Here is a 25,087-nt window from a genome sequence, read left to right as displayed (position 1 = left end):
TTTACATACATTTCCTTGTAAGTCTCACCATGATGTATATAACATAGTGATATAGAGATGTTAATGTGAATCATAAGAGGATTTTCTCCCTGCTACATACTGTAGTGGAGTAATGAATGCAATGCCCGCTTAATGTTGTCTGCAAGTTTAAATCTTGTAAAAAAAAAAAAACAAACAACATTAAATCCCAACCTCTCTGTACATAAAAAGACACACACCAGTGTAACCTCAGTTGAACTCACTTGGATTATTGCTGCTGAATGCAGAAATGTTTCTTTTTTTTTTGGCCTTTCTGGCTTTATTTGATAGTACAGCTGAAGAGATAGACAGGAAACAGGGTAAGAGACGGGGAGTGACACGCAGCAAAGGGACCCGGGCCGGGAGTCGAACCCGGGTCCGCTGCAGAGCCTCGGCACATGGGTCGCGCGCACTACCGACTGAGCTATGCGGCGCCCCAGAAATGTTTCTGATACTGATACCCAAGGTCATCAGACAGCATCCGCATCAGAGACCTCTGGCAGGGGCATGGAATGCTTCCTGACATGAGATGTAGAGACGGCTCACACGTCATCACCACTGATAAAACAAAAGAACAGTGAAGTCACCGCCTCACTACTCTAACACTCTACTTCATGTACAGTTCTCTCTCCCTCTCTTTTCACAATACATCCACACCTTTCCCTGAACCCTACAACTCTGGTGCATCTTTCCATAAAGCTGACACAAACCCACCTTGATGCGATCCCTTGGGTGAGATCGACGTGACACCGCAAGCTCAGGGCAGAGCAGAAAATGCAGGGGAACAGAGAGAGCTGGGACAGACCACGAAGATGAGCGAGACGCAGACACAGAAGTGGTGGCCTTCTCTGTGCCAGCTCAGGTAGAAGATCGTCCTTGCTTTGTTAAACGATTTCTTCCAGCTGAACTCTTCTCTCGATATCAGTCAAAGAGCGATCGCTGAGAGAGAGCCAAGATTGCATGTATACCCAGAGTTCCCTGGGTCACCTTGGCATACAGCTCACTCAGGAAATCAATCCCTTTATTGCCATTTCAATAGCCATTCAGGTTGTTTTTGTCGCCATTGTGTGCACTGGCCAAGGTGCAGTCAGACCTCTGCTGAGTTTTCTTATTTTTCTAGATGTGCATATTTCACAACGGTAATGGCAAAATGAACCAGTTGGAAGCCACTTCTATGCAGAGGGAGAAAAGGAATGATGTGAACAAACCATGTAGACATTCACAGATGTGCACAATCACATCAGGGAGGGTTGTCATAAGTCAGAGGAATGGTTAAAAGAGTTTTTCCTCCGACAAAAGATGAAAGCTTGGGGCTGCAATGGTGTGTAGACTCACAACATATCCATCAAGACTAGAAGAAGTGAAATCCAAAGTCTGAGTCTTGGAAACAAGCAACCATCTTCTCCTGCTTGTTCCATCGATGTCGCTCCCACGTTCAGCAGTAGTGCATCTCCCTCCCACTAGATGGCGGTGCGATACTACTGATGATCCACGCAGCCATTCATCTCTGACCCAGCACAGTGTGTGTGTGTGTGTGTGTGTGTGTGTGTGTGCTCAGCCAGGGCTCTAATATACCAAGTCAGACCAACCTTTTCTATAGCAGGGTGTTTGGCATTTTAACAGCACTGTAATTATGCTCAAACCTCAATGTACTGTATGGGATACCGTATACTCCAAGGTCTTTTAGGCCACTTCAGCTTTCTAGAGGCTTCTAGACGGGCAGGATACATTTTGGTGGATCATTACCTTGATGTTCTCTCATTACACGCTGTTGTGCGTAGCTGCTCAGTGGCCAAAGATTGTAGTTGTGTGAACTCAAACTACTACGAACACCTTCAGCACTAAATTAACTTATAAGGGTGTTAAAGGATTAGTTCAAATTCAGACATGATCTCATCATAGATATATGAAATAGGGTGAAGTTTTGTAGTCCACGAAACATCTCTGGAGATTCACAGCAAAACAGTGTGGCAGCATTTCCCTTGACAGCTGAAGTAGTAGATGGGGATTTGTGGGGAAAATGTAAAAAAAAAAAAATAAATAAAAATAAAAAAACTGACAGCAAAACATCAAATGGCTCCTGACAACTCGTCTGGTGTAATCAGGGTCTCCAGAAGCCAGGAGATCCCAAATTGATTTCAAAAGACTCTTATTTTCACCCTTTGAGAAGCCAAAATCTTCACCATTGCTGCTGAGCTAAAAGCGTTAGCGTGCACGCCGTCTGAAGTGGGTGCACATGTTCGAGTCGAGGGTGTAGATAATGTCTTTTCAAGTCAATTTGGGATCTTGGGGCTCTCGCAGACTTGGCCGTTTAGAGCCATTTTATGTTTTTGTTGGTTGTTGTTTTACGTTTTACACACAAATCCCTGTCAGCTTCAGTTGTTAAAAAATATTTTAACACTGTTTTGCTGTGAAGCTGCAGAAATGTTTGATGGACCACTAAAACGTCATCCTACTTTTGGCTACATGACGGTGAGGAGCTAATGACTGAATTTCTATAGATATTAAATCATAGTAGTAGAGACATCCAGGCAAACTTTACCCTCGGAGGACTAGCTGGTGGCAAGTGCATGCAGCTGATGAATAAAGAAACTTCACCACTAGGGTGAGATGAGCAGGATACATGTAATCATTATAAATGTAGATGTATTTGTGAATTGAAAAGGCTGGGACATAGTCATGTTATGACAGATGCAAAAGCCCAGTGAGGTTTACCGACCCTCATCACAACGACATTCATCTCACCCCCCTTTTTTTTTTTCAAACTAGGGCTGGACCCTCAATGTCACCTGGTGATGATCGCCGACATATGGCTGCTGAACATGCCCCCCTGACACTAATATACTGGCCATGTACACACATGTTCCTGTGGCACACTAAAAGCAGTGGGTGTGTCCCAGCATGTGTCTGCTACTGGACGTTAACGGGGCATTGACTCTGAACAGGCTTTCTGTGCATGTGTGGCTGAGATGTATTCTTAGTATGACATATGCTTGGAAAATACATGTGTCAGCAATTGTTGGGCATGATTGTGATTGAAATATGTCCACACGTAGCAGACTATGTTTTACATGCACTGTTTTCTCTGTGTGTGTGTGTGAATTTGTTCATCGAGCGCAGGCCTGTGTGTGATAGTAATCCGGACTGGGCAGCTGCGCTCATTCGTATTCAGCCCCGAGGCACTTCTAGGCCGTCTCGCTGATTAGGGATCAGAGACGGAGAGGGAGAGAAGGAGAGGGAGAAGTGGTGGAGAGTGAGGAAGAGAGAGAGAGAGTGAGGGACAAAGGGGGAGAGCTGGAGACAAAGCAGGAGAGAGAGGTCCTCTCCCGTTTAGTAAACAGTTGGTTAATGACTTTAATCCCATTAAGCAGGGGGAGCAGCTTGCCCCCTCACATAACATGCATTAATATGTATGTCTAAGTGTGTGGCTGTGGTGTACATTCTCGTTCTCTCTTTCTCTCTCTCTCTCTCTCTCTCTCACACATACACACACACACACAAGCACATACATCACACCCCGGAAATTAAATTGATTTGCCCTCATAGACATTAAAGCCCTAATATAACACAGTGAGCTGTTAAGGAGGCCTGGAGAGCAGACTTATGAAAATGACATGTAAATCAAATGAGAGTTGTGTATTTTCAGGAACAATTATTGTTTTGACCCGGCTCCTCAGTTGACAAAAGAAACCTGCTCCCTCTGAGGAGCAGGAAATCAGCTTTTCAAGTGCTCTTGTGTTTGAAGAGTGGAGGGCAAGGAAAGGCGTGATTGCTGCGCTCTGCGAGAGGATCAGACATGGGGTGATTTCATATAAGCAGAGCGACTGCAGTGCCGGCTCATAACTCAGTGTTTGCTCTGCTAACTGGTGCTGATCTGTATGGAAAAATAATGAAGGAAAAAATCCTCCCTTTTGTGTATCAAACAGCTGATTCAAAACAATTCAATTCTCCGACTTGTGGCCTCTTTCAACATGAAGTATGTGTGGGTTTTACCTAATTTATATAATGTCTAGGTGGCAAACTACACTTGTGCCCGGTGCAGGAGTTGTTAACCCATCAGTAAATGAAGCCATCATACCAAGAACATGAATATGCACGGAAATGTAGTGGTGTCAATATGCAGGAACACTGAAAGCAGACATTCCTATCATCGGCAATGCACTGAAAGTTATTTATATGGACAACAGCTGGTAAAGATCCAGTGCGAAGGAGTTAGGGGCAGAAATGGAACACAATATTCAAGACTTTGTTTCCGTTAATGATCTAAAACTAACCATCATTGTCTTACTGTTACCTTAGAGTGAGATTTTAATACCTACAGAGGGAGTGAGTCCTCTTCCATGTTGCCCTGCCGTGTTTCTACAGTGGCCCAGACCGGACAAACCAAACACCGGCTCTTCGGAGGGTATGTTTTCTGACCCACATTTTTAGCATCCACACACAAATTAAGGGTACTTTAGTCGCCATCATTAGATGTCAGTAAATTCTACACACTGACATTGGACCTTTAAAGCATTGGTTCTCAACCTGGGGGTCGGGACCCTCAGGATCGCAAGATTTTTCATGGGTCGCCAGATGGTTATGGAGAAAAAAGTCAAACAACATATTTTAGACTGGAGAATATAGGCAAATTATATCAGTGTTATAATTTGCATATATATTAATTATTTTGTCGAGTCTGCTTGTGAGAGTCCGGGTTTGTGTACATGAGCTCTGATTGGCACACATACACACACACACACAAAACCCACTCCTTTGTCATTTTGGCACTGAACCCACTGCTACCTGTTGTTGGTCGTGAACACCAACCTGATTTTATCTGGGGTGCTGTAGCTTGAAATGGTTGAGGACCACTGCTTTTAAGTGTCACTCGATGTGATTAGCATTAAAGTGCTCTATAGGTGGAGAGTGTGTTGATAGATTCTGATAGCATTATTTCATTCAAACCCAGACTCTCCTTAACTAAGCGTCAGCCATATTTCTGGACGGCATCATTATTCTATTGTGATTCAATTTGCACACGGTCGTTAAGTGGAGAAGTGTTACCAGGGGTTGGGCACTGTTGAGCAATTACTTCTCAGTCTACACATCACAAAGGGAAGTAAGTAATGTTTGGCTCTATCAGTACAGTCTGGCTGTGGCTTGGAGACATTAAGTCTTATGATACTGAAGACACGCCTCTTTTGGATACATGTGAGTTTAGGCTCCATCTGCAAGCTACTGCTGGCCCTTTACAGCTCACCTGCAGCTGGTGCTATCGAGCACATCCAGTGGATTATAATTGACTTCAAGGTAATAGAGCTTTAACCATCATTTCTTTAATTTTTAAAATACATTTATATAATTCTGGTTATATAATACAGGGTTCAAAAGTTTAGGAGAGGGGCTCAAAGGAAGTGTTTTTATGGAACCGTATGACTCATGACAACACAAGCAACATAAACAGACGATGTTATGAGGCAGGTATAAACAAGGCTCCTCTTTTCCCAACATTTGATTCATACAATCAAGGCAGATCTGTCATTTCATTTCATCCATTTAATAAAAAAACACACAACGTAACCACATTGACATTAAAGCAATATTTAAGGAATAAGTTTACTTGTGGGGTCTTGTTTTTTGATGTAAGAATAGATGTTTCATTAATTTAATGTGGAAACAAAACTTTAATTATCACATTTGACAGCTGGGGTATTATTTAAGAGTATACATCATGGTGCAGATTGCTTTTAAACCAATCTTTCCTGACATGCACATGATTTATGGTGCTCCATATTGCAATCTAACCTACATGAGGAACTTTTGGTGCCAGCATAAAGTTTACTGAATGCCTAAGAAACGATCGCATACATTATTGATGGTATACTTTAAGTGTTCTGAACTATTTATAAAAACACAGGCAGACACACAGGTGCCAACATGACGACATTGCGCTCAGCCTATTATAAACAACTGAGGGAAGTTAAAATGAGTTGTTTTTACTTGAAAATGCATAAGAAATGTACCTATATGTAAAATCAAAACAAAGTAAGTCCACTGCAATGGACCATAAAGCTATGACATATCTTCTCAGCCTCAATAACTCCTCTGACTGTAAGACAGAGATGTTATGTTCCACTGCAGTCAGTATAACTTTGTTTAGTACTGCAATAAAAATATCAATTGAATTATTTAGGTAGGTTAAAGCAAGAGACATACTTTGGTTGCTGGCAGAAAGCAGAAGATGGTTGGCATCTGTTGGCTCTGAAGGTAAGTGAAAGGTTTATGCCCTAAAGAACACCTAATAGAGAGAAATTTATTGCTCTTACACGATCATGGTAACCAGTCCATACTACTATTTTCTAGTCAACATCAGTGATAAGGATAATATTGGCTGATGGGGAGCAGATCCACTCAAGCTTCTGATAAGTTTGCTTGAAGAGCATGTGGACCCACCGCTGGTAACCTGTGGTGTTATGATGCTAATATCATCACAATGTTCCCAAACATAATGTTAATGTAACCTTACAAACAGGCCAGCAAGGAGACTACACTGTTATCAGGCACTCAAATGAGATTAGATACTATCTGAGCAGGGAACATGCACAAATAATCTGTAGAAATGTCATTTTCTGTGCTTATCCAACTTTGGATCATGGTGGCAGCAGGCTAAGCAATGTACCCCTTCAAGCAGCCGTGTCTTTTCAGTTTCCTTGGGCAGATGTGACGTGAAATAGTGTAATCACTCAGTGTCTTCTGGCCTACTCCAGGTCTCTTCCCAGCTTGAAATGTCACTAATGATATCAGTGGCAAAAAGTGGCAAAAATATACACTGCTCCAAAAAATTAAGGGAACCCTTCAATCACACATCAGATCTTGTTAAACAAATTATTCTAGTTGAAAATCTTTATTGCTGTTTATTGCAAACAGACATTGTTGATCATCAATAATCAACCTACTCACGACTCAATTCAAATTCACACTAAAAATCAAGAGAAGAATCAGGGGAATGAGAGGGCCAGTCAGTGGCATCAGTGCCTTCGTCATCCAGGAACTGCTTACACACTCTAGCCACATGAGGATGGGCATTGTCCAGCATCTGCACTTGGTACCTAACAGCAGCCATGGTACCGCTGGCTATTAAATGGAGGTCTGTGCAACCCTCCAAGGATATGCCTTCCCAGACCATCACTGACCACCGGCCAAACCAGTCATGCTGGATGATGTTACAGACAGCATAACATTCACCACGGCCTCTCCAGACTCTTTCACGCCTGTCACATGTGCTCAGTGTGAACCTGCTCTCATCTGCGAAGAGAATGGGCTGCAAACGACGGACCTGCCAATTCTGGTGTTCTCTCCTGAATGCCAATGGAGCTGCGCAGTGCTGGGCTATGAGCACAGATCGCACTAGAGGACATTTTGGTCAGAAACATGCACATAAATAGCCTGCTGGAGGTCATTTTGTAGGGCTCTGGCAGTGCTCCTCCTATTCCTTCTCACAGAAAGGAGCAGATACCAGTCCCGCGACTGGGTCGATCCTCTTCTACAGCCCTGTCCAGCTCTGCTCGTGTAATGGCCAGTCTCCTGGCATCTCCTCCATGCTCTTGAGACTGTGCTGGGAGGCACAGCAAACCTTCTTGTGGCCGCATGTATGGATGTGGCATCCTGGAGGGGGCTGGAGTACCTGTGCAACCTTGGGGTGCAGGTACCACTTCATGGTACCAATAGTGACATTAAAGCTAGCAGAACACAACACTAGAGAGAAATCAGTCAGGAAAGATAAGGAGATAGTAACTGTCTGTGGCCACCACATGCAAAAACATTCCCTTTTGGGGGATTGCCTTGCTGCTGCCTCTCCATTGCACCCGTTGTCACTTTCACTTGCACCAAAGCAGGTGAAATTGATTCACAATCACTTGTGCTTCTTAAATGGACAGATTGATATCACTGACTGACTTTTTGTGTTATACCATGATGATAATCTTTTTTGAGCAGTGTATATAGATTGAAGCCAGTTTTACAAGTAAAGACATGGCATTATGTTTTACCTGAAAAAGCTTATTTGCCCTAACATATGTTTTGGCTTTCAAACAAAACCTGAATAGGTCTGTCACTGTGTGTGTATACAAACAAAAGCTTTAAGATCTGTCTCCCTCGGGCACAGGTACGGACACAGACACAAGCACAAGAGCAATCAAACAACTTGATTTTGACTGTTTACAGCATGTCAGAGGAAAGATCTGACCGACTCATCATTTGACCAATCACATCTCAGCCTGAAACCACCGACTGACCAATCACAGAAGAGAACGCGAGGATCGCCTCTCCCGCAAACGGCATGTTGAAAAAGAACGTCATCTGCCTCATACATTTAGCATTAGCCGAAATTAGCTGGTTGTTCACATCACAGATACATCTTACCGAACCGAGTCCTTTTCTTTTCAACCGACAGCCTGCGTAGGGTTTATTTATCTAGTGCTCCCTGGGTTTACAGTGCCAAACATGTATTTAAAAGCCTTATTCCGATGCAGAGACATGCTGAAAGGAGAACTGGTCGTGTGAAATGCTGGCTAGCCTAATCAAAGCTAGCTGACGAGCAGGGGCCGAGAAGCGAAAGTGGCTAACGTTAACGAGAGATAAGCCCATCACAACAAGCCCGGGTACCTTAACATACCTGCCACTGAAGCCACAAGAAGAAGGACTGGTAGAGATAATTTCTTCCCTACAAAGTAAGTAACGTCTGGTGCTTGAAAGTAACACTGCCTCATACTAATATCGGCTAACGGGTAGACAACACTTTGACAACTGTGAACTTCGCTAGCTGGATGGCTAGCCACATAAGTGGCCTGATTTTCACTTAGGGACAGCTAACGTTATTATTAATGGATGAGGACGAATCAATGGAGTTGTATGTTTCTTGTTTGTTATGGTGACTATTATGATATTATGGATCCTGTTGCGCCAGCTATTAACATGTCGGGGTTTTGTTAAGTGACTCATGTTAGCTAGTTGTTTTTACTATGAATGTTGTTGGATAATTTTCAAATGCATCATTAGCATCAGTCTGCTAGTTTATAATTGGTTTGAATAGAGATTAATAAGATAACAGCTTCTGTTAATGCGACACTTATTTATTAATGTAAGCCAATTTTTGTTATGATGAAATCTTTTCACCCCTCCCATTGCAACTGATTACGACCTTGTTTTCATTTTATGGTGGTGTGGAGGTAAATGACTTTTACTGACAATAATGATGTGTGTCAAGTTCTGGTAGATGGTCAGAAAATAGTTTTGCCTGAAAGAACCAAGACAACAACATTGTTTTTCATGTTCTGTTGTTTCCTGTCAGTGCACATAGTAGAGCCTAATGTTATTATAAACTGCTTCTTCATGTTTTGTATTCCTATGTTGTACCCATAAAATGTCAATACAGGAAATAACTTGTTTTATTGCCTTGTTGTGGGTAGTTTTATTAGGTTGTTGGTGTGTGTGTGTTACTGTGTGTTTGACAGCGTTTGTGTGACAGTGTGTTCCAGAAATGGCACCATCATCAGTGACATGTTTGTGTTGGCACCTTGATGTGAAATCCTGCACTGGCCATGCTGTTTTAGCCCGTGACTGTTGGCCTGTCCAAAGGGGTATATCTGTACACTTTTTGTGTCTGTTGATTAAGTCACTTCAAAAGCAGATGAGCGATTGGATACAGTGTAAGCAAGCCCGGAATAACTTGCATGTAAATTTGTCAAGTGCAGAGGAGAGATAAACTGTGCATAATGTGTCTGCAGATAACTTTCCTGATAAGACTTTCTGTTTTAGAATTAGACGACATAAATACTCCTTGTTCAAGCTTACGTTAGTGAGCTTGACATTTGCAATATGCATAATTATCCGTGGTACTGAGGCGTGTCACCAACAGTCTATGTAATTCACTTACACTTTTGTAGACGTCATCACTTGTCGGTTGTCGCATTCAGATTTTGCTCACCAAGGCGATTATTCACTTACTTGAGTACATTTGCGATTAAGAGAAAGCACACCTTGACTGTGACTTTGAAGTGATTTTATCTGGATATTTAGATTTTGGACTGCTTAAACCTGTAAAGCATAGCAATTGTGGTCAGGACTAAACCATCTTGATGCATTTTACTGTCTGTGGTAATGAGCAAACAGACTGCATATCCTACTACAGTATGTCCTTCAGGAATTGAGTAACAAATTAGTACGTGGCAAACGTCCTGATTGGTTGCAATAACATTTCTTTCATCCCTCTGCCTCTCACTGTTCCACAATGTTTGAGGCCTGGGAGTCAAATCAAAGGCAGGCCAGATTTCTGGATAGAGAGAGCAGGTACAAATGCTCTCCTTGTTACCGAGAACCCCTCTCTCAGTCCAGTATAACCTGACACATTTACTTTCCTTTTCTTTGGCTGTGGTCTGTGAGACTCCAGTCCAGTCTGGTCCAATAACAGCCCAGCTTCCCTGACGCCAATGTACTGAAGATGACTGAAGCTGTCTGTTCAAAGAGCACTTGTTCTGGGAAATTGACTGCTTCTGATGCGACTTCAGTGATGAGTCATCAAAGAGGGGGATCTGCGATATCTGTGCCTGTTTGTTCCACCTCTCCAATTGTAAAAAGACAGCCCTTACTGAGGGGTACTATTGAATTTGTTTTAGTTACATTTTTTTAATCATAACTGAGGACAGTGTATTACACCAACTGTTCCAGATACCTTAAGTTTTTTTACTCTTTCAGTGTGGATGTGACTAATGGATCCTTAATCATACGTGGCGCCATGGATGATGTTTACTGTTCATCACACTTTCATGGCATTTTTTGCATAAAACATAGTTGTTTAGGAACCAATGTTTGGGATAGCATGGTTACTCAGAACTTGACCATGTTATTGCACTTTTAATGCAGTTTGTATGCATGCAGATATTGTGTCTATTAGCATTGTCAAATAAATTGGAAAACATTGGCGTTTGAGACCAGGGGAAAAATGGACCAGTGAGAGCTCAACATTTTCCATTTCTGATAAACGATAAGTTTATCAAAGCTTGTTCACTGTGTGTTAAGAACATCACTAAGTTAATTCACTTCTGGAGGAGGTCGGGCTATGTGGGCACTGCAGCTGTTAGTGTGTTTGCTGTCAGAGAGGAGAGTGAAAAAATGCAGCTTGTACTGGTTTAACAATACTGGAAAATCAATTTAAATCTAAATCCTCTCAAATATTCAGAATCAATATATCAATATTTTTAACAATAGTAGTTAACATGACTGATTATAATACACAAACGCTATTAAATGACACTAAAACCTTTGGCTCTCCACTTGCCCTAGATCAGCTCTTTGCTTAATCAGCGGTAAGATGATCCCATGCTTAAATGGCATTATAAGCACATTAGCAGATACTGATCATTTTTACATTTACCCTATGCTTCCAGTATGGCTGTTTTCAGCTGAGACAATCATGGACTTTAAGTATTATTTGTTCAGTGCAGCTATTTAATGTAGGTGTAAAAAATAGGTGCATTGATTTCTTTAACACCGATTAAAGTTCCGATTAAGCTTCATGAAGCCCTCCTCATTGTCAACCAATACTGATGATACTGAATCACAATCAACATACATGAGTGTACTTCTAACTAGTCGTCCCAGACATCTCTGTTCTCAGATCTTTTTCATTTTAAAAGAACAATATTTAACCTCAGTAATTTTGGAGTGTGTCTTAATACTTCTAGCTTGATAGGAACTGCTTTTCCTTCCACCTACCATATTCATATGTGAAGTACAGTGCCATAATTGAATATGGTGTCTCTGACAGAGAGGGAACATTTATAATGGCAAACTGCAGATGCTGCCATTTGTGGAGTTTTTTTGTTATGTTGCCACCAGATTAAAGAAGGAAGCCATTGACCAAAAAGGCCTTTACCTAGGCTGTGTCCAACATCATTCACTCATTCAGTATATGACATTATTATTTTGTAAGGGTGATACAGTGTGAAAACTATATTTAAGTTATTCATTTTTATCTGGCAGTGAATGATGGAAAGTTGCTATGGAATGGTAAGACGTTTCACACAATTCAGTGTAACAAGTAGTGGAAAAAATCATGGATAGACATTCAGGCTACAGTAGACAGACACATTACAGGGTGGATGATAGTAGACACAGTGCTTGTCCTCAAAGGGCACACATTACATCTAAAGCCATATCGGCCTTATGTGCAGCTGAACCCCAAAATAAAATTGAACTAGCCAGTTTGCCACCTGTACCAGCTATAGTTTCAGGATGAAGCAGAAGGCCCTTTATCTGGCACCGATATCATCTTAGTATTTTTCTTTTGGTAACCACAGGCAAATCATTCATGTGTTGATTATTGGGCATTTCCCTCAACTGTTCCTATATCAATAGTACTCCAGCTCTTGGCTTTTACTAGACCACCATGCTATATTTTCCATCAGCTTGTTCACAATGCATCATGTTGACCAGTAGTATTTTGATCATATTGGGCTAATTTATTGCTAATTTGGTACATGGCCACAACCCAGTCCATTGTTCCTTTCTTCCACCTGTCAGCTAAAAATACAGTACAATAAGACTGTTCAGGAATGCTGTCGTCTGAAGTTTAGATGTAAGCGATTACAAAAAATTATGTAAACTTCATGTCACCAAACAGGAAGAGAGAGAGGTATTATGTTGGTGGTAGCTCACTGCTGTGTGCACTGTGTGGTCTGTACTAGACAGGCTAATCTGGCCCTGTGTGGATCCCATCAGCAGCTGACTGCTAAATTGAGTTAGCTTGTTAAAGCTACCCTGCTTATCTGAGGTCTGAGACCAGTGGGCTAGCTTTCAACTCTTAACTCTGACTGACCATTCATTTCTTATTTCCATGTGAGACGTCAGAGAAGTGTTTGAGTAAATTAGAGATGGCTGTCTTACAAACTTTGTTGAGACATTACTCAACAGCTGCGTGAACGTATGCAAAACATGTGCTGTGGGGACCTCTTGTAATGTGCTGCAACAACCAACACCTCCTGCTTCTGTTGCTATAGCAGCCACCCAGCTGCCACTCCAAGCTCTGCAACCATGGAGACGTCAGACCGGGTGACATCATTCGCCAGAGTTCTCAGTGCTTATAAGTTATGTACGAGGAAACTATAAACCTATGTCGGTGGTCATTAATGTGCTGCTTAAAGCCAGATCTTGGCAGTTCTATTGAAGCCTACGGGAAATGCATGGAGAATCACACTGCAACCTACATTAAGATATCAGTGCTCTATGACCTTTGGAGATGAAATACCTCCCCCAAATGAATGGATGCACTTTGGAGGATACAGATTTTTCTAAATGTGCACATTTTATTTATTTGCTGTTAGTCTCCAAATAGTATCAAAAGATGATTATAGGCACCCATGGTGAGTCAAATTAAAGTGCTCCCAAAGTGAAAATGAAAATGTTGAGTTAAGGATAAATAATATTGTTAACAAAACATGCATTCTTCATTCCTTCTGTCTGGTGGGTGATTTCTGATGATCAACAGCGCTAATAATAGCTATTGTGGGAATATGAGGTATTCAAATGAAATGTGTACAAACCTCTCATTATTAATTGTAATGAATAAAAAGACACATTTGATGGCTATCATAAAACCTTTTGAAAAATGTAAAAATGGACATGATCTTTAGAAAATAAGGCATTGTAGATATGAATCAAGCAGTCTCTGCTCCAAGCCATTTTAAGTCAAACAAAAATAGAAAATAAAGTAAGATGTCCCTTGAAAACACATGAAACATTGGAATAATAAGAACACACCAAAATACTGGTGCCTCTATCTCCAATATAGACAACATGTGAAACAGAGATGAGAGCTAGAGTGGTCTGGCCATTCACCACTATGCTAATACAGCACAGAGCTTTCAAGTGTGGCACAAATGTGTATTTGCATGCTACACAGTGACATACTGACCCTTCCTTAGTTTTTAGTATTTTTGGTTATGTATGCTGGTATTTGTTTTCTAAACTAAGACCAACAGGGTATGGCACATCTTGTAGCTGTGTTTTCAGAAGTTATAATGAGTCTTGAAATCAAAGGGTCATTGTCTCTCAGTGTAGTGTGTCAGGTTTATGCACAGGTGAAAGAGCACATGATTTGGTTTGGTGATTGTTCACATGGCTTTGATATCTGCTCAGTAACAAGGGCGTGTGAATGCATTTGTTGTCAAGGTAATAATTCAAGTGGTTTGGAATATATCTGTTTGATATGTGATCAGAGGCCAATTGTGTGTGTGTGTGTTTGTCTGCTAATATGCAAAACAAAGCACTGTCTTATCCTACTTCCCTTATTTAAATTCTTTTTAGTTTTTGGATATTTGACATAAGCATTCGATGACTTAGAGTTTGATGTTGTATCTTTTGTAACCAGTCTACTGTCTTAAAGGCTTGATTTGTGTGCATCACTCATGAATGTGTCAACTACAAACATTCCTGGAGGTAAACCTTTTTGGTTTGCAAATGTGACATTGAGAGCTAAATTAATATGAATATTTCATAGGAAAGTCTAAAAAAGCCTTTTCAGGTCAGCTTTTCTCAAACTTAAGTTAGACCCTAATTAATTTAAAAACATTCTTAAGTGTCATAAATCATGCATATGTGTCCTAAGCACTGCTCTGTACTCTCAAGTGATCTTACAGAGCTCACAACCCAATACAGAATAATTCATTTGCACATAAAAGTCAGAAGACATTCCAGGTCACAAATGTGGTGGTATTGACAGTGGTAGTAGTTATCTTGTTAAGATGTATCTGTTCTACGTCAAACATATGACCAAACTTGTTTAATTTTGGTTGATAAAATGTAAACAATGCATTAACCTTTGACCTTTAGGATAAACAGAAATATAGTGGGGAAACTGCAGTTCTTAGCTTTCAAAAATGTAATCTACAGCTTTAACCATGTTTACCTTAAAAGACTGGAACACTGAGTATGCCAACAACTAATTTGTAAGTAGCATTTATTGATATTCTAAAGAATTAAGAGTGCAATTTCCGAGGCTAAGAGGCCATTAAGTAGTGTGACAATCAATAATTATGTTCTCACATTACTCAACCAATTATCTTTGGCTGGATACATAATTCCTCCATCAAGCAGCCTGATGCTGTTGTTCATTCCGCTAATGCAGGTGCAGTTGGACAGATAACACATCCTCTCCAGTTTTTAAATCCTCTCAGTAGCCACTTCTTGCTAGCCAGAGAAGCTTTTAAACTTGCTTCTCAGTCTGTTTAAGCATAAACCAAAGTGGCTGTGCTATTTCTGGATATGATGAGCAATGATCACTGTTTGGTTGAATTGTTCCTCCAGGCCTATTAAGTAAAAAGTAAAAGAAACTGAAAAACTCCAGAAGTCCAAATCTCCTACAGTCTTCTTAAAAATCTCTCAGGGTCAGTTGAGACCTGTAATCTGAGAATTCAACAACTTGAAAGTGAAACCTGGGCAGACATGAGGGGGGCAGAGGATTCAAACAACAGCATTGTTTTGATGTGAATGCAATGGAAGGGGGAGATGGATGTTACATTTAATGTTATTAATAAAACTTTTTTAATTTAAGATTCTGCATTTGGTTTTTCCTCCTTTTTTTGTCCTGTCTCTCTCTCTTTTTTTTTTTTTTACCTCTTCCACAGGTAGTGGTGGGTTTCTCTAGGCAGAGCCATGGGTGCGTTCCTGGACAAGCCCAAGACAGAGAAGCACAACTCGCGTGGTGAGGGCAACAACCTGCGTTATGGACTGAGCTCCATGCAGGGGTGGCGGGTGGAGATGGAGGATGCTCACACCGCTGTGTTGGGACTTCCTACTCCTGGTATGACTGACTGGTCCTTTTTTGCCGTATACGATGGTCACGCTGGTTCACGGGTTGCCAACTACTGTTCTAAACACCTCCTGGAACATATAATCAGCGCTAGCTTTGGGGCCGGAGGGACACAAGGCTCCCAGGCTGGTTTAGACAGCTCCACCACTGATCCTCCCGCAGCAGTTCCTCTTACAGTGGAGGCCGTGAAATCGGGGATCCGGACAGGCTTCCTGAGGATTGATGAGCACATGCGCAGCTTCTCTGACCTCCGAAATGGCATGGACCGTAGTGGCTCCACAGCAGTGGGAATCCTCCTTTCACCCGATCACTTCTTCTTCTTTAACTGTGGCGATTCACGAGCTGTTCTGTACCGCAATTCACAAGTGTGCTTCTCCACACTTGACCACAAGCCTTGCAACCCACGCGAGAGAGAGCGCATCCAGAATGCTGGCGGCTCAGTGATGATTCAGAGGGTTAATGGGTCACTGGCTGTATCAAGGGCCTTGGGGGACTATGATTACAAGTGCGTGGATGGGAAGGGCCCCACAGAGCAGCTGGTGAGCCCTGAACCCTCAGTGTTCGAGATGGTTCGGGCCCCTGAACAGGATCAATTTGTGGTCCTGGCATGTGATGGCATCTGGGATGTCATGTCCAATGAGGAGCTGTGCGAGTTTGTGAAATCTAGGCTTGAAGTGTCGGATGACCTGGAGAGAGTCTGCAATGAAGTGGTGGACACCTGCCTGCACAAGGTGTGTACAGATTTGTTTTGGAGCATGACTTCTGTGAGTTTTATAACATAACTTAATGGTCTCTAAAATAACAAGGAAGAGAAAGTGAATTGGGTTGGGCAGTTCAGATCATAAATATTTCTTTCAACACTACACAATAACTGTTTCTCTTACTTGCTTTTCTTTGTTCCTCTCTACTTCTGTTCTTCTTAGGGGAGTCGGGATAACATGAGCATTGTGTTAGTGTGTTTGCCCAGCGCTCCTAAAGTGTCCGAGGAAGCTGTGAGGAAAGACACAGAGCTCAACAAGTATCTGGAGTCCCGAGTGGAAGGTGAGACTGGATGGATGGAGACAAACATAATGTCTGTATGTGCAAACATTACAGAAATGTTAGATATTTAGCTCTGGAGTATTCAAATCTTTTGTGTGGGTCTTATTCATTATCAATATCCCCCGTTAATACTGTTGTTTAAAAAGGCGTAGCTGGGAAAAACATGTAATTCTTTCTCCAACTGAAAGTGTGTGTCATATCTCTATGAATGTTTTCTCCACTGACTGACCCAGCTGCTCTCTATTGTCTAACCTCCAGCCAAGTTAGCTCCGGCTCACAGCAGAGGAATGACACTATCATGACCTCCTTTTCCATTTCAGCAAGCATCCCCCCTCTTTATTCCCTGCTTGCTCCTCTCCTCTCTTTCCCTCCCCGAACGCATCTTTTTCTACCCTCCTTGTCTCAAACATTCCCTGGCTTGTTTGGATGAATTCCCTTCTCCCCTCCCATCTTTCTTCCTTTCCTTTTCTTTTTCTCATTTCAACCCATTATTTTCCCTCAGGATGCATGAGGCCCTCTGATGAACAGTGTTGTTTTTCTAGTATTTGTTGGTTATGGAAGCCATCTTTCCTGGCTACTGTGAGATTGTGAAAACCAGGGCTGGATTCAGAGGAAATAAAAATTAGACTAGTTAAATTATTCTCAACTTGTCCACAGACTCAAAATTGTTTAATCTAATATTTGGAAAATAGGTTGTAATATCTCAGATATTAACTTATTATATCTTGAAACATAACTGTGCTTAAGTTATGTTTGCTGAATGGTTTGATAGGCACTCCATAGTGAGTTAAAATAATTTGATGGACAGCACAATTATGAAGGATTTGGTTTGGGTGAAGCAGTGTAGATATTTGGCTTCAGGTACTGTCTAATACTGGAAGATAGAAAGAAATAGAGGAAAAAGAAAGAGGAGAAAAGAAAGAGGGAGAGGAATGCTCTGGCTGAACATTGACCTGGCCTCATGCCACTCTCTGCTCAGTTGCAAGCCTCTCTGTCACCATCTCTCTCTCTCTCTCTCTCTCGTTCTCGCTTTCGCTCTCTCTCTCTCTTAGATCCACAAATTCACTGGTATGGTTTCCATCTTCACTGCTTTTCTCCTCTTTTGTCACATTTTTGTTCTCACCCCTCTTTTCTCCTCTCCTTCTCTTATCTCTTCCCAGCTGGCTATCACCAGCTCTGTTAATAGTGACTTGTGTAACAATAATGTCCGGTCTTTGTTTTAGAGATGCTGTCCAGGCCAGAGGAGGTGGGGTTTCCAGACCTGGTAACAGTGATGAGGAACCTGTCCACTGACAGTGGCATGCCCACTTTACCACCAGGGGGAGGCCTTGCCAGCAAGTAAGGACCTCTGCCCTTCTCAGGGTCATTTTAACACTGGAGACGTACATTATTCCACATCAGAAATGGTGTCGTACCTTAATGTACCTTGTATTTTCGCATGGTGATTGGTTTGAATTGAACATCTCAGGAGACCGTATTTTTTTGTCTGTGTTCATCCTGCAGACGCAATGTGATTGAAGCAGTATACAACCGTCTGAACCCATACAAGGAGGAAGATGGGGTGAGTGTCAATATATCTGATTTATACAAATCCTTTGCTAAAGTCCTGAGGCCACGCAACACATCAGCTGCCTTATTTGTCAAGTTTATCCTTTCATGTATGAGTTTCTATGGTCCTGAAATCCTCTTACTCTTGTGTGGATTCATCCGGCCTGGTGGACCAGGCTGGTGCTTTGTGTTTATTGTCACACTCAAAACCAAAGCAGATGAAATATTGCCGTTGACTGAAGAGATGGCTTCCAGCCCATCAAACCCATCATGATAAACATCTGTTTTTTTTCTGTGCATGGTGCATGATGCACACTGCATGCATGACAACACAGCTTTGTCAAAAATCTTTCTAGAAAAACTGAGAACAGGTGACAACGTTCTATCTTCATTTATTTGCTGAAACATCGCTTAACAAGGGGACTCCCTATGCCCTCTACATTTTCTCTCTTCTAACACAAAGCTACCCCAAAGGACACCTTCTGAATCAGTCTATATTTATTACCAAAGTAATGTACAGTGCAATTCCAAAACAAGTATATTTTTGAGGATGAAGTTGCGGTCCAAACAATTGTAGGCTAACTTGTTTTGCTGGATGTCTGCATCCCTCAGCTTTGTACTGTGTTCATGTATTATCAGAACTATTGAAAGTACAAGTTGCAGATAAATACGCACACCCAACTTATCTTTCAGTCAAATGCAAAATGTACCTGCAATTAGCACTTTGTGGGTACTATTTCTGAATCCTGTGTAAGCATGTAGTCTTGCACACAGGTGTGGAAATACACTCAAAGGCTCTGCAGAGATCTCTACCTGCCAGCCAGTTTGTGTGGACCTGTTACTTTCTGTTGCAGTGGATGGTGGAAACGTGAGTGCTTGTATATGTGTTTTTAAATGATGGATTAGATGTGTCTGTGGGAGTATGGCTGAAACATTAGAATTGCAGCGTCATTAGAAGCTCTGTCCACTTGTTTATTAGCTGTCATGTCAAGTGTATATTCTTGTATGTCTGTGTGTGTTTTCATGTGTGTGCGCCTGTGCGTGTCGACGTTTGATGGACATGTCAAAAGTCCTGATGTGGCGCCTAGACAGGTGTTTGGTAGCTCTGGTTGGAGATGAGGTGATATTCACCTGGCAGTGTTGTCTTGTCTGTAAGGACTTATTGTTAGTGACTGCACACATGTACACCACACACATTCACAGACAAGGATGTCATATACTCTGCCTAAAGCCGCTATGTGTGAAATTGTTATTTGATTATACCATCTTTCAAATTATTAGAAGGCCCCTATTCCATTTGTAGAAAAATGTGACAGAAGGGAGGCACAGTAGCAGTGAACTAGTGGCAAATACAGGCTTTGCTTATGTGTGACAAAAAGCAAGAGAAAGACAATGGCAGCTCCTGAAGAGGTTATGTCAGTCAGTTATATCAGAACAGGAGAGAACATTTCATCAAAGAACAAAGAATGGGATACACTGATTACATTACATGCCCACAGCACCAATCATAGTTTTCCTTTTTTTTTTTTTTTTTTAAAGAATGATGGCACATTGCATTCCCTATGACCAGCTACTTCAAAATAAGAGTCTGACTGGTGACGATGTTTCGTCCAATCACTGGTCAAAAATGTTTTTTATGAAAGTGCCTGCTGCCCTTATCAGGACAGTTTAAGAGTTCACCTTTAACTTGAAAAAAACTCAGAGCTTTGCCTTTCTTTCAAAAATGAGCTTAGGGTTGGAAAAAACACACACACACACACACACACACACACACTTGCTCTCTCTCTCTCTCTCTCACTCACTCACACACACACACACACGCAGATAAGGAATGTATCGATTTGTCTAACTGTATGTTCACCTCTGATTAACGCAGCCCTCCTGTTTCATTTGGTAAGTGATCACATATATAAATGTTACACCCCTCCCTTTCTTCCAACCTGTCATCTATACACACACAACACACACAACACACACACACATTCTTACAGGCATGTAAGTGGAGACCCGCTACGCATATTTCCCCTGTCACTCCTTCATCAGTCTCTAGTCCCTGTTCTGATCTACTCTCTAGCATGTGGAGCTCCATTTAGAGTTTAAGGTGTGTGTGCGTCTGTGTTCAGACATGACTGTCTGGGTTGGATGAGGATGAGTGGTCGTTGTTTCTGGTCCCGTCTGTCCCCTCTCAACGTCACAAGCACACAAACACGCATGCACTGGCCCTACACGCATGCATCGCTGTCTCACTCAGTCTTTCCACAACTGCACGCAATACCAGTCTCTGTTTCTGTGTCCCTCTTGCAATAAGAGGAAGGAGTCGTTGTGCTGGCGCATTGTTGCAGAGAGAACCTACACACTGAAGTGAAAGTGTGCCCTGGCTTACACTGCTATTGTAACTGCTTCTAAACTATATTTTGTTATTTTATGTTGTGTTGACCAGTGGAAAACCTGGCCTTGAAGTCCAGGTTGGGGGACAAATTCAATGTCACTGTAGAGGTTGTGATTCTACATTTGATAACAGTGTGCTCTCTTCTTGTCCTCTCTCTTTCATCCCTCATTTTCTTGTTTTCCTTTTCCCCATCTCTCCTTGTCCTGCCATGTTCTTCTTTCCTCGTCCCCCTTCTCTCGTTGGCTTTCCTCTTGCAGAGTGGAGCTGAGTTGGAGTCCCACTGGTAGCTGTCCAGCACAACTGCCTGATCCTAAAAAAAACAAAACAGGACCACTTTCCCACGCAAGATCACAACCATAGTCACCTTTTCATTTACTCTGGGATTTTTTAATTTTCCCCCCACAATGAGAGATCAATTGAAGCAGAAATCACCTTTTTTTTAAAAAAACAAAAACAAAAACCAAACAGATCAAGTTTGGAGGACTGCAAAACAGATTTTTTTGGTTGTTTTTGTAGAACAAGAACAGGGCAAACTAAGAATAACTGCATTCACACAGTATCTACATCTGAGGAGAAGCAAACAAGCACAGTTTCACTTGCCCGTCATTTTCTTGCTTTCTTTGTGGTGGTTGTTTTTGTTGTCGATTGACGGAGACACGGGCAGCTCTGCTCTGCTCTGCTCTGCTCTGCGGTGCCTTTCTCAGAACTGAGAGAGAAGAGAGGACCAGCCTTCACCAACACTTCATCTGCCCGTGCGTCCAGCTCCCTGAAGTCATCGCTGTCCAAAGGCCTCCTGGTTAAAGCCTCAAATTGAGGGCCTTGGAGCCCAACACGTGGGGCTGCACACCTGAACACGAGGGGAGTTTATCCGGCAACAAATTTAAGTCTGGCATCTCGACACCGTGTCCAAACCAAAAGTGTGATGACTCTTCTTGCACGCCCCCGCTCACTTTCCCTCCACCTGTCTCTTCAAGGACACTATAAACCAGTTGATTTTTCACTTTTCCTCTCTGTCTCTCTCACTTCTCGCTTCTGTCTGTCTCTTCATAGGACAGGACAGACTCATTTGCATCGGCAAACGTGTCCAGAATCATAAGCTTTTGAGCCTGCTGTCGTTTCAGAGATAGAAAGATAGGAATTATATATAAAATTCATATATATATATATAGATATATATTTTGATTTGTTTGCTTCATCTTAATTCCCTGCCATGGTATTTGTGTGTGTGTGTAAACAAATATAAACACACACACACACACACACACACACACACACACACACACAAAAGTTGCACACAGTGTTTCCCACATTGCAGCTTTCCAAAGACACGCTTTGAGGGAAAAGAATTCCCACCTCACCTTCTTCTTCCCGTTGTCTTCTCAACACACACACACTGACACACACACAAACAATCCTGCTTCTGCTACAACTCGCCTTTTCTATCTCAGATATCCTGTGTATGAAAAAATGCCTTTTTGTTTTGATTGAAAAAATTCCATCATTTACCTTTTTTTTTTTCAATGTCTTTTTGTTTTTTTGTTTTTTTGTATATATGGCTCTTCAGAGTACTGTGGCGGTGGTCCAGATTACAGATGGATAACAAAACGACAAGGGGAGCATGAACTATACCTTGTACAGCAGGTTGGGAGAGAGAAGTAGGGTTTTGGTGTTTCACTGTATGAAGTAAAGGAGGGACGCTGTAGGACAGTAGAGAATAAGCTCTACACCTTGAGCTGCGTTCACACTGTCACTGAAATTTCCACAACTACCTTCATAGACTTTGCCTCAAAGGCACAGGATGGTTGCTGGGAAAGCCCTTGTTTGACTCTCTGGACTGAACAGGAGTCCCATTTCATTTCTGTCAACCCAAGCACTAAGAAGTGAAGCTTCAGACACAAATATTTGTCAGAAAAAAAACCTCGTTCAAACACACACTCATAGACAAAAGTGGATACACATACTTTGCTTGTGTGTTCTTTTCTGTAGATACGTTTAAAACAGTCTCTAAGTATATACAAACCTGTAATATACACCTTTTCTTTCAGTCATTTAATGGCAGATTCATCATAATTTCTGAAATGGCAGTATTGAAAGAGAATAGGCCTAACAGAGTTTGCTGGCTGATTAATGTTCTTGTGGTACACTAGCTCTTGGTGCCATATGACAAATAGGTACTTGAATGTGTAGTTCTTTTGCAGTTGTTTTTTGATGGAATGATTGATTTTCCTTTTGTTTTGTGGTGGAGGTAGTGGGAGGGCTGGGGATTTCTAATAGTTGTGCATGTTTTGTGATTGAGGGAGGAGTGTATTTTGTGTGTGAGTGGGAGGTGTGCTGGGTCGACGAGGACAACGCGGGCTAGTTCAGTGTGGCGGAACGCAGTGTTAAAGAAGAAAGGTGTGAAAGCTGACAAGGAAAAGCAACACAGTGAAAAGAAGAACGTGCAGCAGGATAGTTATAAATTTTGATCTTTTCATGACTGATTAAACAAGCTGCTCTCTGAGGAAATTCGGGTCATAGAACATGGTTTGAAGCTAGAAAGGTGGCAGGGTCTGACAAATATAAATAAAGTAAAACGGTATGAAATTGTTTATTCAATCATGAAAACAAAGTGCTGAGTTTGTTTTGGCATTTAAAAAAAAATCAGTCAGTTAATTAAAAACATCTCCAAAACTACATGGTGCGCCTTAAAAATTGGAATTAATCCGCTTCCTGAGCCTTGCATTACGCTGGACGAGCAGTATGGAGCCATTTTATGTTTGTTTTTGGTTCAGTTCAATCCATTTGTTTATGAGAACATAAAACCGACCACTAACGCTCCAGAAATGTTTTGTGTACTACAAAAACTTCACTCGACTTCCCGTCAGCATGAGGATGAGAGGACAACCGATTTTTCATTTTTGGGTGAACGTGTCCTTTTAAGACTGAAAATAATAATTGAACTGCATCTGTGTTATTGTTCCCACATGTGGACCGACTTTTAAACATTGCACTGCGTTTCGCCACGCTGAACACAGTCCTCAGTTTGGGTTTATGTTTAAGCTATATCAGACACTGGGCTGGGCTAGGAGAGGAAATTAAGGGAGGGAAGGAGGGAGAAACATTTATTTTTCTGAATGTAATTTTGATTATTCACACTGATTCCACTGCATGGACTGAATACAGGCAGCACTGCAGCATCACATATTCTCCTCATCAGTCATTTCATGACAAGACAAGCTCTCTCTCTCTCTCTGGCTCCCTTTTTGTTTGGAGAAAAAAATAAAAAAAGTACTTGATCATTGTTCTTGTTGTGGAAACTAATCTGATGACGCACGTGGGAGAGATGTCGAACTTCTCGAAGGGGACTTTGAAAGTGTTCTGTTGCCCGAATGATTTGACCCTGACCTTTGCTTTGGTATAACGATATGTTCAGTAAAGATCATTTTACGAAGCATATTGTGTCCTAAAACCTGCAAAGTTGTTCTAGGCTGGGTTAAGGCGATGTGACTGCAAGGACCCCAGAAGGCAGGCGAGGAGTTGTGCGCCATGAAGAAAAAAAAGAAAACAAAAAAACAGCAAAATGACATTCCTCCTTTGGGTTTTTAAGAATGCAGATGAACCTTCGTTCTCTTTGTCGCCTTCTGTCTCCCCGGTCACTCTTTATGCTACTAGAATTGACAGATGTATGATGGCAAGGATTAATTCCAAACTTGTTTTTATTTATTCCTGTGCTTTGTAGCTCCTCTAAAAAAATTTAAAAAAAAATGCTGTATTTTGAAGACAGAGGTAACGATAAACTGGTGTGCATTTTGAGAGTAACGTTTGGCCCACTCGACGTCACCTTTTGAAGAAGAGGGGCGAGGTTTATGAACCACCCAGGGTATTCACCATTCCTTCTTCCTGTACTAATTTCCCAGTATGCTATTGTGATGTTACAGACCATACAGTGAACATAAACATCAATTAAAGATGGATTTAAGTTTAAACACTTTAAACTGCTGCGCTCCATTCTTTCAGTGCCATCCTGATTGTGTGTTTTTGAAAGCATTCACCAGAACGGAGAGTTTGTGCAGTTTGTCGGTGTTGTCCAAAGACAGTTCGTAGCCTCTGTGGTGCACAGTGTTCTGGGCCAGCTTGTACATAAAAAGTCACCATGTAGCTCAGGAAAGAAAGCACAAGTCTGCTTACAAGTGACTGAACTAACAATTTATACTAAGCTACTTGTAATAAGTGTGATAATAATGAGTAATAAACCCTTATAAGTG

The 25,087-nt window shown here is 41.6% G+C and overlaps 1 protein-coding gene across 2 annotated transcripts; it reads left to right on the top strand.

Annotated features, from left to right (window-relative positions):
• Positions 1-8,320: 8,320 nt before the first annotated feature.
• Positions 8,321-24,817, top strand: ppm1ba (protein phosphatase, Mg2+/Mn2+ dependent, 1Ba). Of its 2 annotated transcripts, XM_037124632.1 has the most exons (7): positions 8,321-8,729; positions 15,681-16,596; positions 16,789-16,906; positions 18,130-18,244; positions 18,410-18,467; positions 20,331-20,347; positions 21,101-24,817. In XM_037124632.1, coding segments are annotated over exons 2-7 (1,197 nt in total). In that variant the 5' UTR covers positions 8,321-8,729; positions 15,681-15,708; the 3' UTR covers positions 21,102-24,817. The 2 variants fall into 2 exon arrangements, with proteins under 2 accessions (XP_036980527.1, XP_036980526.1); XM_037124631.1 differs by lacking the exon at positions 20,331-20,347 and having other exon boundaries at positions 8,322-8,729.
• The last annotated feature ends 270 nt before the right edge of the window (positions 24,818-25,087 follow it).

Source organism: Acanthopagrus latus, chromosome 15 (assembly GCF_904848185.1).
Source record: "Acanthopagrus latus isolate v.2019 chromosome 15, fAcaLat1.1, whole genome shotgun sequence".
In the NCBI taxonomy this organism is placed as follows: Eukaryota; Metazoa; Chordata; class Actinopteri; order Spariformes; family Sparidae; genus Acanthopagrus; species Acanthopagrus latus.
Note: the sequence above shows the minus strand (reverse complement) of the source record. Positions and strands in the feature narration are given on the sequence as shown.